This window comes from Cyphomyrmex costatus, unplaced genomic scaffold, assembly GCF_001594065.2.
Source record: "Cyphomyrmex costatus isolate MS0001 unplaced genomic scaffold, Ccosl1.0 scaffold125, whole genome shotgun sequence".
NCBI classification, from domain to species: Eukaryota; Metazoa; Arthropoda; class Insecta; order Hymenoptera; family Formicidae; genus Cyphomyrmex; species Cyphomyrmex costatus.
Window position 1 is genome coordinate 388725 of NW_017275229.1, and position 15442 is coordinate 404166.

Consider the following 15442-nt stretch of genomic DNA (forward strand, 5'->3'; position numbering starts at 1 on the left):
AAACACAGTGTGTTACTCAAACTTTAAGTATGTCAAACGATATCAGTCTATAATTATTTATCGTAATAATAAACATACACACGTGCACCATCCATATATGTTTCTATATTCAGATCGATTAGTCACTAGTTCGGTGTAATGGTTTGTTGGCGCATGACCAAGTCGATGATTTATTTACATGGAAGAAATTGTAAAATATCAATTATTTGATCGACACAATCAAATATAATTTTTATTTCTGAAACGAGTGATTTTTTTGCCACATTTTCTGTGTATAGCTTTAGTTTTCGTGAATAACATTTTACTTATGCAAACCAATTTCTTCACAGAAAAATAAATCTTATTTTATTTTCTATTTACCATATATGTAAGCTAAAAGTCAATTTGGTGATTCTGTAGGCACTGTATCATTTCTCTCGTAAGCAGCTCTGTAAATAAATGGTTACAAAAGAAAAAAAGATTTTGTCAAAACTGATCTGACTTTAATTATTGAAACATTCGCGTATATAAATAGGGTACAAATATATGTGATTGATGCGTATTGATGCGTATGTGTGTTCATTTCTGAATGTTACTGCACAGTTCGACTTAATAATAATAATAATATATATATATATAAATATATACATTTTGTATAAGGAGTCACGTAAGCGTTTCTAAATAAATAAATATTATTTTAACGTAACACACATAAACTCGATAAAAATTTCAATAGTTTTAATATAATAATATTAATATAATAATTTAATTTACTTCAACTTTCTTTCTTTTATCATGTCCTTACAAACATATATTGTATAAATTAAAAAAATTTTAAATAATTGAATTATTAATAAAGCTATCTTTCTTAATCCTTCATTCTTTTGATTAAAAAATTGTCAATTTTGTTTGTGACCCTTTTAGAGTAAGCACCTTAACCGGAAGTCTTAATTTACTCCACCCAATTTGTGCTATTTATGAATTACGTAACGTCTCTAGAGTAGAAAAAGATCCGCCTATAATATCAAACCGATATGTCGCTATATTTCAAATTAATACATATTTATTATATTTATAAATTACTTAATAATTACTTTAAAGAAATAAAACAGTTGTAAAATTGATTCTTGTAAAGTATATATTTTAAAATCGAATACTTTCATTCCTACTTTTACGAATGTAATGTGTTTCTCTCGTCTCAACATTTACGCCATAAATTAACAAAATATAATATTGAAGTATTTATTTACATATTTATTTTTAAAACAAAGATTTTATTTCAAAATAGATATTTACGTGCTCGTATTTATTATGGCAGTATTTGAAGAAACGAGAAGAATGTTCAGCAAGATATTTATAAATTGAACGAGTTTATAAATTGAGTGGAGTCGATAAATTGGAAGAAAATATATCATTGTTCTTATAAAATTATTCGGCCACTTATCTCGCCGACAGTACATTGTACCTCGAGTATTTCTTGTTTTAACACTCTGAACGCATACAGCTAAAATTTCAAAGACCTTCGAGCTTCAGAAATACGCAGAAGACTATCTACACTTCAGAAACTGAATGACCTAGTGCTTTTTTTTTCATTTCCAGTATCAGTACGAGTTTCATGAGTAGAGGTACTCCTGCTTGTAAGTTTTGAAAGAGTTTTAGCGACTTCTTACAAGAAGTTCGTACTTTGAGACATTTCCTTCGACTCAGTTAATTCAGTTCTAATTCCAACATCAATTATAATAGTAGCTATAATATTAATGCTCTTTTCCAGATAAATTAAATTTGTGCACGTAAATAAAATTTATCGTTGTCTTTTTCTTCATTTCTTTTTTTTTTTAGTAAAAAATACGAACCGTTTCAAGAATTCGCTAAATCCGAGAAAATATTTTCTCAATTATTCCCTTTTTTTTTCGTCTATGCTTAATCACTATCTTAATGCTATTTGTATCATTAAAGACGTTAGTGAAGCGTGAACCTTTAAATATCGCTAGTCTTGATGCGGGTTACAAATCGATCTCCGTTAACTATGAACCAGAACTATCTCAATCGTTCAGACAGTACCAAAAATTTCACTTTGAGCAACATTAAAAATAAATTTGTCGCTCACTCCTGTTCTCCTTGCAACCCGATCAGAAGTAGCCACTAGAGGACACAGTTAGCTGTTTCTAAGAATATTCTTAAATAAAATCTACTGATTGCATCTTCAAGGTGGTCTTAGTCGCGAGTGAGCTTCGCGAAATATGTCGTATGTGTACGTATGCGTGTGTCTGTATGTGTGTGTGTATGTGCGGAAGAGTCAGTCGCCAACTTTTCAACGTTTACAACACTTCTAACGTTCGACATGCACAAACCATCATTCAAATTTCAATCACAGTCGCTGATGTAGCATTGTGTTTTCCTTGTACATAAAAATAAATCGCATCAGCGCAAAAATCAGTCGCAATTACTATTTTAACGATATTTTAGCACATTTTGGTGGCCAAAAATAAATAGCTTATTAAGTACACGCATCCACACTAAGTGGTTGTATATATTAAAGCCTGGCAGTCATCTAATATATTTAGCATTTAACGAAAATGTAATATTGCACTGTTACAATTTACGCATTTGTTATATAATCTTTGACTGTCTTAAAATACCTGTTACCTTCGTAAGAGTTACGATATTCATGTTCCTTGCTAAATATCACTTCAGCTGAGAAGAGTCGAGTCATTCTCTTCATCCGAGATCTCGAGTTCGCGTAGGTGTTTGCATTTCAATATATGTATAGTACGAGAGATTCATATAATCTTCATCTCGTTAAAATAATTTTTAATATTTGTGTAGACTTATTTTCATGCGTTCTATTATTAATAGCTTCAAATAATTCTGTCGAAAATGTCGGTCTATATGAACAAGCATTATAATTTTATCGATAATATCAGTATTCATTGATATCGTATAATCGATTTCTATAACCTATCCACATATCAATGATATATTGCACAGAATGCAAAATGCATTAAGGCAGTTCAGATGCGCGTCATAATAATATGATTACCTCTTTTGAATATTGATTTCTTATCTTCTATCTCCTTGTGTGTGTGCGCTTTATCCATTGCAGATATAATGAAAATGAACATACAATAGAAATGAAAGGGCGAAGTATGAATCCTTTTATAACTTACGACATGAGAATGCGTGTGTGTGCGTGTGAATGTATGTGTGAACTCTCGCACTCTTCGTTACCATTTTTTTTTCCTATTTATTTTTTTGCAAATGCGCTCTGCGAACGAATCTTTTCCGTTTTTTAAGGCATCATTTTACGAGGTGTCAGCCATTTCTTCATGTAGTAACAGAAAATCGTAGAGATATAGATGAGCACCAAAAGAGCACACGTTACCCCGAGCGCCAGTACCGAAGTTTTTGTTGGACATGGCTCCACAATGGTTACTGTTTTATCTGGAAATACAATAGCGGAAATACAATTCAGTTTTTGGGGCGAGTTAAAACATTTTTTCCAGGTATGCGAACCTATGTTCGTGATTTTACCTGCTTCGTTAAAATCTATGCTGGCATCGCTCTTCAAAAATTCGGACTGTTTCTCATCGCCAAAATCGAGCACTAAAATCTCTTGAGACAGAGTCATATCTTCAGCTTTCTCCTCCGTTGAATTTGCAATACTTCTTCTGCGTCTCTTGCCCCACGATTCCACGGATTCACGTCCCCATTCGCAAACGGCCTGAAATGAAAGAAATTATTAGAGAATTATTTCTTATTCCTATAATAAAAGAAATGAAAAATCAATTAATTACCGGTTCGCAAGGTCCTAGACAGTATTTCACGTTACACTGGAAGATCACGCCGTAAGATTCGGTAAACCTAAAGGCCTCGTATACAGATTGCAGAGCGTTACCGTCTGGAGTGAAACTGGGGAAAATGGAAGGATCGACGGGACACCTGAAAATTTAAATGTTTAAGATTTTGTTAGCTTTTTATTTTTTGCCAAGTATAAATGAGAAAAGCTAAACAAAATAAAATGGACTTACCCTTCGTCGTCGATAATTTGAAACGTGCTTTTCGAATCCTTTGCCATAGCTACGCAACTACGAGCAAAAATGCCGTAAGGAGCTGCAAAATATCAATATGAATTTTTGTAAATTGTTAGGAATTCATCTTATCGTTATTGAATAATGTCTTTTCTTTTTTTAAGAGAAAAATTAATTTACTAAAAAAAAAAACTTACTGTCTTCCGGGATTTCGATTCTAAATGTCAATTTGTCACCAATGCGTACAGTTTCAACTTCTCGCGATCGGCTGTCGAGGATGCGAATTCTTGGTGGAGGTGCTTCCGGTGCACTAGTAATACTGATCATTTCTGGATCTCTGATCGGCATCATGCCAAATGTAATATTCTTCGAGGACATATCATACGTACATTTAACTTTGTAGATTTTGTCGGCCTTTGTCATTACCACGGAATGATGTTGCAGTACAACCGTGTTTGAATATATTCCAGTCTGAAAACCGTCACGCTGCCATGGTGAAAAGAAAGTACAAACAGAGATTATGTACTCAAAGAGAGAGGGACGTGCATTATGCGTAAATCTTTATAGATTTTATTAAAAAATATAAACGTGTGAGAACAAATGTTTATGTTGCGTATTGATGACAACTGTGCAGTGTTAGTCAATGATTAAATAATGATCAAATGTGACAGATCGAGAATATTGGGCATGTAATAAGATATTTGCAGTGCTTAGTAGTGCTTAATGTAATTATTTATAAGCATGCATATTTCAAAGCATGCATATTGCAAAGACATCAATAGAAAATATTGTAATTATTAAATTGTAACATATATAGGTATGTACAAGTACTTAGAAAAATACAAACAAAATAATTTTCAAAAAAATTTATTACAACTAAAAAATACTCTTGAAAATGCAGCTACAATACTTTCCAATGGTGCTTCCATCATTTTATATATTATACTTACCACGCTTTGAGTATTACAATCTTGTCCGCTCATCGTGAGGTCGAGCCTGAAGAGATCGCTATTAATAACATCAATATTACAAGTCTCAGATCGTCCGAGAGCATAAATACGTCCATTGAAAGGCTTATTTGTACGAACTTGAACAGCGATACGAGTGTCTTTGCAGTCAACCGATACTGAAATATTAATCATTAAAATTAACATTAAGTTAGAAAAGATTAATATTATATTATATATTTACATTTTTATATGGTATATTACATTATTACGATATCAATTTCGTACCATCATAACAAGTTCCGGTCTTATCGCAATTAATGTCGTTTCGAGTGAGATTGTTTATTGTAGAATCTTCCGTAGTCTCAAAAACGACCGGCAATGGGTCCGATATTGGCCCGGTACCCTCTAAAATAGCAACGTGTAGGTATGATTAATACATCGCGCATACATGTTTAAATTCTCTTAATCTATATCTCTTACTTTCGCAGAAATTCTCAAAGTAAGTGCCAACTCGTTCTCCATTATCGATCAAAGGCCTCTCCGCGTTAAGATATGTGGAAGGTCCATCCGGGAGAGTCCAGTGATCCAAATGGAAGAGCTGACAATTATAAGCCGATCCTTGTGGCGCGCCGCGGTAAAGGAAAGATCTGCAAAGAAACTCATTCTCGATTTCACAGGCTAATCGGCAAGCGGACTCGCTTTGAACCTGCAACTCCTTATCCGTGTAATAGTGCAGGCCTGCATATTGTGCAACCTTATCGTCTGCCACACCGATTCTGGGCATTTGGAAGATCCTTTGAGCCTTACATGCCTCTTTTCCTGTTAGCGTCCGATTACATAGACAATTTTATTTTTTTTTTCGTCGACAATATCTACAATTATTTTTCCAACATTTTCTTCACGACCGCTTACCTTTCAGGCATAAATTTTCGAAATAATCCACTCCTTGTGCATCCACAAATTGAACGTATTGACCCGTCGTTCGACGATCTGAATCGCTCAGATGACACTGAAGCGTCACATAATTATATTCAACAGAACGACAGGTGAAGCGGTGCTCGTTTAAGCAAGCCGCGAGACAAGCTTCCTTTGTGGATGTATAAATTAATGCGTTGTCCAACCCGCGAATCATTTTATTTGGAATGCGTTCGAAGGCCCATGGTCGCAAACAAACGTTCTCTAAAATAATATAGATCTATAGAGATATTTCATCCTTTGTATTATATACGCATTCTCATAACGCATTCACATTTATGATACGATCTGCGCAGATTTGACAAACGTACTTTATTTATAGTTATACAAATATTTTAATATTATATATTTGACGATTCAGTGATAAATAACATTGTAGAAAGAGTTACAGCATGTTTTCATTTTCTCCATAAAAAAAATTAAATCCGAGAAATCACCAGATAAAAGCCAGGAAAATCACAGTTCTTGATCTAAATAAATTTATTCATATTCAACTAATTATACTAAAAGCAACACAAGTAAACAATAAAATTAACATTAACTAAAGAAAATATTGTCAATAATTTGCTGTTTAACTTATTGCTTTCTTTTTTGAAATAATAAAAAATCGAGATTCCCGGAATATGACGTAACGAAAGACGGGAGAATTGTATGAAGTCCATTGCTAAAGATTCTACGCTGAAAAATCATGAGACGCTGTCATGTGACTTGGCATCACTAATGCGATGATGACGCACGTAACTACGCTCTTTGGCACACGGGTTCGGAATGTATTTCGGCTGATTCCGTTCGGAGTTCCAATTTCTTTTGTTACACCCTCAAAACCGGCGCTAGAGTTACCGATGATGGCGGAAGCGGTGCCAACGAACCGCTGCGACGCATGACTACTTCACGGATGAATCACCAATGGCCATACAAATTCCTGACCGTGGCCGCTGACAAATTTTTCGTTCTGAGCGAAGCTTTAGGCTAGGGCGATGATTATTTCATTAATCGATTATGTAAGATATTTACCTAAATAGCAGACGTTCAAAATGCGTTTTGTTCAAAATTTGTAATAATATGTCGATCAGTAGGATGTGAAGTATTAAACAAAATTACTAAAAATATTAAACAAATGCATTTAGTTTGTCTCTAGTTAAAAAACATAATGCACTTGGAAATATTTATGTTTTCTCAGCATATAAATTAACGATGAAAAATGATCTCTGAATAATTTATAATACGAGTCTTTCAACACTGAATACTACGTCATCTCTAACTAAAAAAATAAAATTTTCGACGAAACGCATTTTGAAAGTCTACTCATCATTTACTGGATTACTACATTTAATTCTAAAGAACCTTGCACACTTTTTATTGGAAATTGGCTGTAATTTTATTATTTTATAATTTATGTAATGATAATCAAAGTTAACGTTGCCACAATTTCTGCAAATAAATTATTTGACTTCTTCAGTAAGTCAAAGTATAAAAATCCTAGATGTCTGGTTAGTTAAATTTCTTATAAATCTTAGGAATGTGAAAAATTTTTCTTTATTCCTAAAATATGCTCCTATTGAAAAAGATATAACAATAATGGTTTTTCAAGGTAAGCGTGTTTTAAATAGTTCGATTCCATTCCTTCTTTTCAAGAATTGTGTAGTCTTTTGTATATTTTACGAGTAGGGACAGAGCACAGGGATTGGCAAATAAAGTGTCTTTCTTGTGCGAAGAAAACTGAAGAAAGGTAAAGTTTATGTAAAATTCTGCAGCAAACTGATTTGTAACGATCAATGGAACAAAGCCCATTCTTTCTCGAAATTTTTGTTCATCCTGTTCATGGATCGATGTAGATAGAGAGCGGTTTTATAACAAACAGCGTATATAAGTGTCTTCCGACGCGACGCAGAACAACTCACCAAGAAAATCGCCCTACTCGTTAAATGGATAACATGCGCGCAATTTCTTGAAGAGCAAGAAATTTTCCTCCGGAAATTCCCGCAGAAGAGCGTGTGTTAAAATATTGAATAAAACCTGATTTTATTAAAGAAATCAAAGAATTTCACAAAAATATTGTTTGCAACTGTAGAAGTTTACAGAAAAATGTTGTGGGGAGAATGTATATAAGCTACACAAAGATTATATCTGCGTATAACGGCGCTGATTTGGGAAAAAAAATTAGGGGGGACAAGGCAAAAGCATTTCAAATAATAAACTTTTTTAAATAGTCTTTACATTATTGAAAGGGGAAAATAGAAATGTATTGAAATATACACTTTTACACATAAAATAAATTGTACAAACAGAATATTCAATGCACAAAATCGAGAAAAAAGTTTTCTTTCCAATTAGCAGACGGTGCGTTAACTATACAGTTTGTCGTTCAACGTTACTATACAGTTATAGCGTATTGCCAACGTTTTCTCGCAATTTTAATTGTAGAAATTATTTGCTATTATTAACAAATCTTTTGTCGAAAAACCAAAAAGATAATTATTAGGGGGCTTCAGTTCTTCAATAATTTTATTGGGGAGGACGTGAAAAGTGCTCTGCCCCTCTAAGTCGACGCCTAATGTCTGCGTATATGTATGGCAAAATAGTTTTTTCAAAAGAAATCATTAAAAACCTATTTCCTTATATAGGATATTATTTTTCATTCAATAAATTTTACATGGATGCATATATCAATATGAAAATTAATCATGCATTTCGCAAAAATAGCGAGTTTCTTTAAAATTCTTTCGTTAGTCATTCAACGTGATGATACTTTTTCCTAAACAGGCTTAAGTTAATATTAGAACCTTTTCAATATTCTAAGAATTTTCAAGGTTTGCGAGTGTGCAGGTAGCTTTGTGACAACCTTTCTGTTTAAATGCGTTCGGCGTAGTTTCACAAAACCAGCATATTACTGCAATGCTGCCGACCTAGCCGGTGAAAATCTACTGAAAAGTAAAGGTTATTGCACGAATACGAGGGTCGAAAAACGAACGAAGGATAGACTACCTGACCACCTGTGAGAAGTTTCTTTTCCAGTTTCTCTTAAAGGAAAATATTGTTTATAGTACCAACATTTAACTTAAACTTGATTATCACAGTTTTGTTCGTTGTGACAGTTAGACGTGTTTAATCATCAGCAGTGATTTTTATAATTTTGTATCTTTATCTGTTTCAACATTATATACTAGTTAATTTACTTCAATTTTATACATCGGACGTTATGCACACTTACTATGATATTATTCTTTTACTTTTACTTTAACTTCAAATCACAATTTAAATATCTAATTATTGACGAATATTTCATCATTGACATGATTTTTTTTCAATTCTTTGGACTTTGAGAACAACGAGAAATTTTCGCATTCGATCAACCAATCGCTTGACGAGCAATTTACGTGTCTCTGTGTTTTAATTCATTTGTGCTTCATTCGTTTTTTTTTTTTTTTTTCAAAAATCATCGATTATTTTTTGCGTAATAATATTTTTTTTATATCTGAAGATGACTTAATAAGAAGTCGAAACATATAGTAGACCTATAATATTGTCAATTGTATGATTATTTGTTTTTTAAAATAGATATATTATATAATTTTTATTTTTTGTCTCTTATATGCCCTATATTTATATATTTTTATAATTTAACTCAAACTTAATCTGGCGCTATAATACATATGTAATTGTAATATAACTACTATAATAGTTGTTGTAATAATGTAATTTTGTTTTAAAGTAAAATTAATTTTGAAATATTATTTCCTAAAGAATGATCCTTAGGGTAAACCCGGTATATACGCCGCATCAGGAAATACGCCGCAGAAGTCAGAAAAAAGAGAAGAAGTGGGGATAATTTTCCGTCAATTACTTTGTTACATGCCTTTATGGTATATTAGTATTATATTATGATTTTAGTTTTTTATTGTTAATATTAATGAAATTATTGCGAGTTAAATCGATTTTTTACTGTAATAAGAAGTGCCATCATAATTTATAATCTACATAAAATGATTATTATAGAGCGTGTAAAAGACTTAGTGGTTATTTTGTAATACATATGTGTAGTAGAATAGTAAAGCATGTTGTATAGCAAAATACAAGTGCTTTGCTCCTGTATTGTTTGTTTAATTAGTTGTCATATATATCCCATCTATTTGGGATATACGGCATTTTTAGCGATCGGGATGCTGTGCCGCAACACAGACGCTCTATTTAAGAAGTTTTTGTTAATTCTAACAATTATATTTTGCATTAATGCATAAATATTGATAAATCTTAAACGTTTAAAGATTATTTTCAAAGATTTGAAGCTATTTTAAAAAATTGTATTAAGTCCTATTTGTATTCCAATTTTCATTCTGAACAATAAAAATTGTCATATATTAATAAACAATGCTAGTTACGTCGTCATTTTACATCTTATTTATAGATTATTTGTGATTTTCTTATGAATTATATATGAGTGGCCATATTATCCCCCTCCTATGGGATAAATGGCAAAAATGCAAGGGTTTGAAAAAGTTATTTTTTAATATGGAAAATAAATTATTTTGGATTTCTAATATTTTTTTTACAGTAGAGTAGATGATACATAGTTTTTATTTGTATAATTAATTTGCTTTAAACATAGTAAATAATAATTGATAAATTAAGTTTTCGATAGGTGCGGCGTATATACCGGGTTTACCCTACTTGGTCGCTTTTGCCAGTATAATGTAGTATCAGTTTTTGAACATGGCCGGAGACACTACCGCGTCTCCTGATACTACATTAAATTGTTTCTGTTATAAAAATATTAATAGAAAATTTTTTATTATTGTTAATAATTTAATTAATTCTTACTGTTATAAAATATATTATAAATAATATAATATTTAGAGCATTAAATGCGTTCAATTTAAATGTATCTTTATTTATAAAGATACATGACGTTTATTGTTTTCCTAAACAAACTAAATCGTTCTTAAATCTTTTAACTAGCCATACTTAACAATTTTAGTTGTATTGTTTGTCCAGGTGACCCTTTTTTCTATTCGACGAAATGCCGTCAGTTAGCATTTGCTTTGTGAAAGCGGCTATGCCGATACAGACAAACCTATCCGCTTTGAGTTTAAAACTCAGATTATCGTATTTCACGGTCTATTCTTCGTATTATTTTGTTGCGCACATAAATATCATAACGGTCTTTCCCATCGTAAAAATTTCAGTCTTGTGTAAATTATTTTTTTCATTTGTCATTTTTTTTTCTCCATTTATTATTCTTTCATCCGCCGCTTCCTAGGTATTGAATCACATTAACGAGCATCAATAATAGCAGGCAGGGCCTTTCTCTTATTCGAGAGAATATTCAAGAATTGAAAGAACGTAAGTATTAAATGCTTAACGGATGCGCCAATTCTCACCGGATCTTATCTGCAATTTCGTCATATAGTACATATTGGCGGCCCTCTGAGGCTGTGCCGCTGGATTCGTGGCGGCCGTTTCGTTCTGCAGCTGGCAGAGGGTGTCCTGCATCGGCGCCAAGGGATTCACGACGAACGAGAACGCGGCGGCCTGACATTCCGCTTCTTCCCTGCACCATCCTTGGCACTCGTACAACGACAGATTCCTCACGCTGTAATAGGTAGTGCCGCGGTAATCGTAGTCGGTAAGCTTCTCGAACGCCGTCCTGGCTGAAACGTGGAAGCAATTTTGCCTCTACAGAAACATCCTCGGTACTTTCATTACATGAGCAATCGGAAGGTTCTTATAGAATTCTATTCAACACAAATTTCCGTCAGAACGTAATGACGAAAGCCTCGACTAATTTTAGAAAAAACTTACCCAACGCAGCTTCACTGCTCGCCAACAGTGCCATGAATATCAGGCTCGCGGTCGTGGATGTTACCGTTCCGATCGCAAACGAGCCCATCTGCAATGAGAATGAGGAAACCTCACTTACAGAAGCCGTAATTAGAATTAGCTTGACCGAGTATTGTTGTTCGAGTTGGCGCGGAGCTAATTCCTACATAGAAAAAAAATTTGCTAAAAGATCTAAAATTTTGCTGGATACAGAGAAATCTATAAAAATCATTTTATTGAATTAAAATAAAATAATTACTCTCTTTCTCTCTCTAGTAACCAGTTTAAATTTCAACAATAAAATTATTTGAATTGTCCAACAAAACTATTTTCAGATATGTATTTAGCAAAACTTTAGATTAAAAATTTTTTTTTCAGTAAAATTTGCGCGCCACGTACGTCAAATAATTAAAAATACATAATAACACACATCGAATGTGCAGGAATACTAGTGTCGTTTCTCCAATAAAACAAGTCAATACCTGAGTATTAATTTAAATTGCACGCGCGGAAATTCCGCTTTCAAGTAATCAGATACACGCTAATCCGGCATAATTTTCGATCAGACTCGATTCTGATGAAAGGGTAGAGTTAATCACCCCGGTTACACGCCTCATCAGCGCGGAGAATCTGCTGGGCGATATGGTCGTTTGCTGAACGAGAGTTTAATACTCATGAAAAGTTCGAGAAGATGATTCCGCCGAGATACAGTCGAAGAAAATCGCGTCGTTCGCTATGCCGTCGAGTGTATTCTTGCAATCTGCTTGCACGCTAGTTGGAAGCGTGCAAGTGCTGCAACTTCCCGCACACCGCGCGGGACTACGTTTTGCTCGCGTTTCACGAGAGATCGCTTCCTAGTTTCCTCCTATTGCCGTTTTTCTTTTGTTCTGTTCCTTTCCCGCATCTAGTTACGCGGGAGACGCCCTTCTCACCGTTCTCATCGATGTTGTGGGGTCTTGATCACGGGACGACCAGTTTGATCCCGTGGCTCGCCAGATCGGCTTTTCATGCTCTCTCTTTAGTATCTCTAATAATTTATCTCGCGGTAATATAACAGCGCCGCACAAGAAATAATTTGACCGCCATGCGTGAGTATCGAAAATAGAACGTGCGTACCTATTTCCTTCACAATCAATCTTTTCTTAGCCCGTGGCGGACATGTCACGCTAATGCAGGTAATTTCTGAAACCCGGCCGTTTTCGTTATTGTCCTTAATTTCTTCGCGCAAAGGATGTTAGTTTCTTAAGAAACGAGAGTCTAATGTCCGCAAAACCACAAAATGTTCTACATATCGATACTTTCCATTCGTCTACTTGTCTAATACGCTTCTATAAGCGATATAATAAAAAATTATACGGATCTTCATCTTTTTAGCGCTGAATACATTTCGCGGATGCTCCAAGAATCTGAACAATGCTATTATTACGTAAATCTGCGCGCAACTATAGTTCACCCGATTTCCCAACAAGTCAACTTTGCTGACCAACTTTCTTCCCGCTCGTGCACGTCTGATTTGCCAGCCTACATTACGATAACGAGAATGCAGATATGATCATCATACCCGAACAGCTCGAGATTAGCCACGTAGTTTCGTGGAGTTCGAGGTCACCAAGTATAATAGAGCTCCATTGGAGATCGCCAGAGGGAAGGAGAGCCACATCGTGGCCTGCACCGAGGCCAAAGGTTCATCCTCCCCTCTCCATCTGCGGTCCCGTGGCGTCTCCTCGCAATCCCGCACCCACGAGATGCACGTCGTGGCAAAGTCGCGCGCTAACAATGAGGAATGCGCTTAGGCGCGCTCGGTAGGCAGGTTGATGCACTGTTACGAAGATTAATGCGACTGCGGAGGTGAAAGAAATGCGTGCGCACGGAAGAAGCACGGATTTCTTCTTAGCCTTATGCGAGGTCACGAGTTACCTGAGAAACTCGGATTTCCGGGATTTCGCGGAATGTGTCTTTTCATCTGTGAAGAAGACATGGGAATATAGGTAACTTACAGATTTATTGGCATCGATTCAGTTACATCCCAGCTGATGTTATTTATAGTCATTTTGACGTTAAAAAATGATGTAAAAAACGTTAAATATGATATTAAAATGACAACAAATATTGTCAATTTGTTTCATTGAAACTCTCAAGTTCTTAAAACAGAACTCATATTTCTATGAAATCGAACAGCTTAGGTAAAGATAAATAAACTCTTCGTTATCTACAGTTACAGATATATTCTTGTGTTCCAATTCACATCGATTTATATCAAGCGATAATAAGATATGCAATGGTAGTACGAACGACCTTAACAATCTCACGGTAGACGTTGTGTCTCCCCGACCGTTGTGGGCGCGAGAAAAAATTATTCCGCGTACGCGCGGATGCCCCTGACCTTTACGTCACAACCAGTCTTGTCTGGCGCGAGGCCTGGTCGACAGGTTCGCAGGCTGGTGATGTTCCGCAGGCGCCCAAGGCACGTTCGCCATGCGAGATCGACACTTCCGGTAATCGTCGATGCGTTCGTGCGAACTGCCCGCCTACCGTACTTGACGAGTCGTGTTTCTTTTTGAAACGCGTTTCCCCCGTTAGCGAAGAATTTGATTAGGTACTTTCCGCCATGATTCTGTCGATGAAAATCATTATAATATGAGGATACATGATTGAGTACCAATTACAGGAGATTGTTAGCATAGTTCAGTAATTAGCAAAGAGAGGAAATGGGACTTTTATGGGTTTGACGATCGTATTGCAGTTATGCTTGCTTCTGATATCGTAAGACGGCACATTTACAGATTAAACGAGAAGTCAAAAAAAAATATAATGTCACTCTCTGAGAGCTCTCCAACATACATAATATCTAAACGCTTGACAAACAATTAAGTAATTATATACTAATGATTATTACGGTTAAATGCATGTCCGTAACGTTTATCTGAATCCAGAAATCCTCGTTAATTATCAAGTCACGATCGCCATCTTTGGATAATGCAGCGTCGTGGAGGTCTCGTACTACATAATTATGACAGGCTCTCGAGAGTCTATGAAGATTCAATTACGGCGTCACGACGTTAAGCTGTCTTTTCGTAAAACAAATCGAGCGTTTATGGGGTCGTTTATGATTCTTGCAAATCCGTTCCGCGTACATACAGACGGATATATTATGACGAATTGTAGGGAAATATATATATTGTATACACTCTAAATTATTTTATTAGTTTATTATTTAACTTTATTTCATTGCTCTTTTTAAAAAAATGATAAAAAAATTTACATTTAATCTGATGGAGCAACGTCTAGTGAATAAGGCGGGTGATCCAACTGCCTCCAAGATTTCCTTCACTGGTTGTGCAACATGTGGTCTGACGTTATCATGGAGAAGAATAACTTTATCATATTTTTTGGCGTATTGCGGGCGTTTTTCTATGAGTAATCGATTCAAATTGAGTAATTGATCATCGGTAGCTGCATTCACCATTGATGGTTTGACTCGGTTGCAGCAACTCATAGTACTCGACACCGACTTAATCCCACCAAATGCACAGCATGACCTTCTTTCACACCACATTTCTTGCGTTTAGGATTGTCGTAACGAGTCCATTTTTCATCGCGAGTCACAATTCGATGCAAAAACTACTTCCGTTTTTGTCTTTGGAGCAGCAATTCACAAATGGCTGAACGTTTCGCAATGTTTTTTTCTCTCAA

General features: G+C 34.8%; 1 protein-coding gene across 1 annotated transcript; it reads right to left on the reverse strand.

Annotated features, from left to right (window-relative positions):
* Nucleotides 1–2961: 2961 nt before the first annotated feature.
* Nucleotides 2962–11819, reverse strand: tyn (trynity). The gene is made up of 11 exons (XM_018550675.1): nucleotides 11732–11819; nucleotides 11311–11580; nucleotides 5870–6136; nucleotides 5438–5776; nucleotides 5243–5362; nucleotides 4958–5133; nucleotides 4205–4478; nucleotides 4008–4089; nucleotides 3774–3918; nucleotides 3511–3700; nucleotides 2962–3420 (listed from the first exon to the last, which is right to left on the reverse strand). Exons 1-11 carry the CDS (start codon nucleotides 11817–11819, stop codon nucleotides 3269–3271), a joined length of 2103 nt encoding a protein of 700 aa, XP_018406177.1. The 3' UTR covers nucleotides 2962–3268.
* Nucleotides 11820–15442: the final 3623 nt, after the last annotated feature.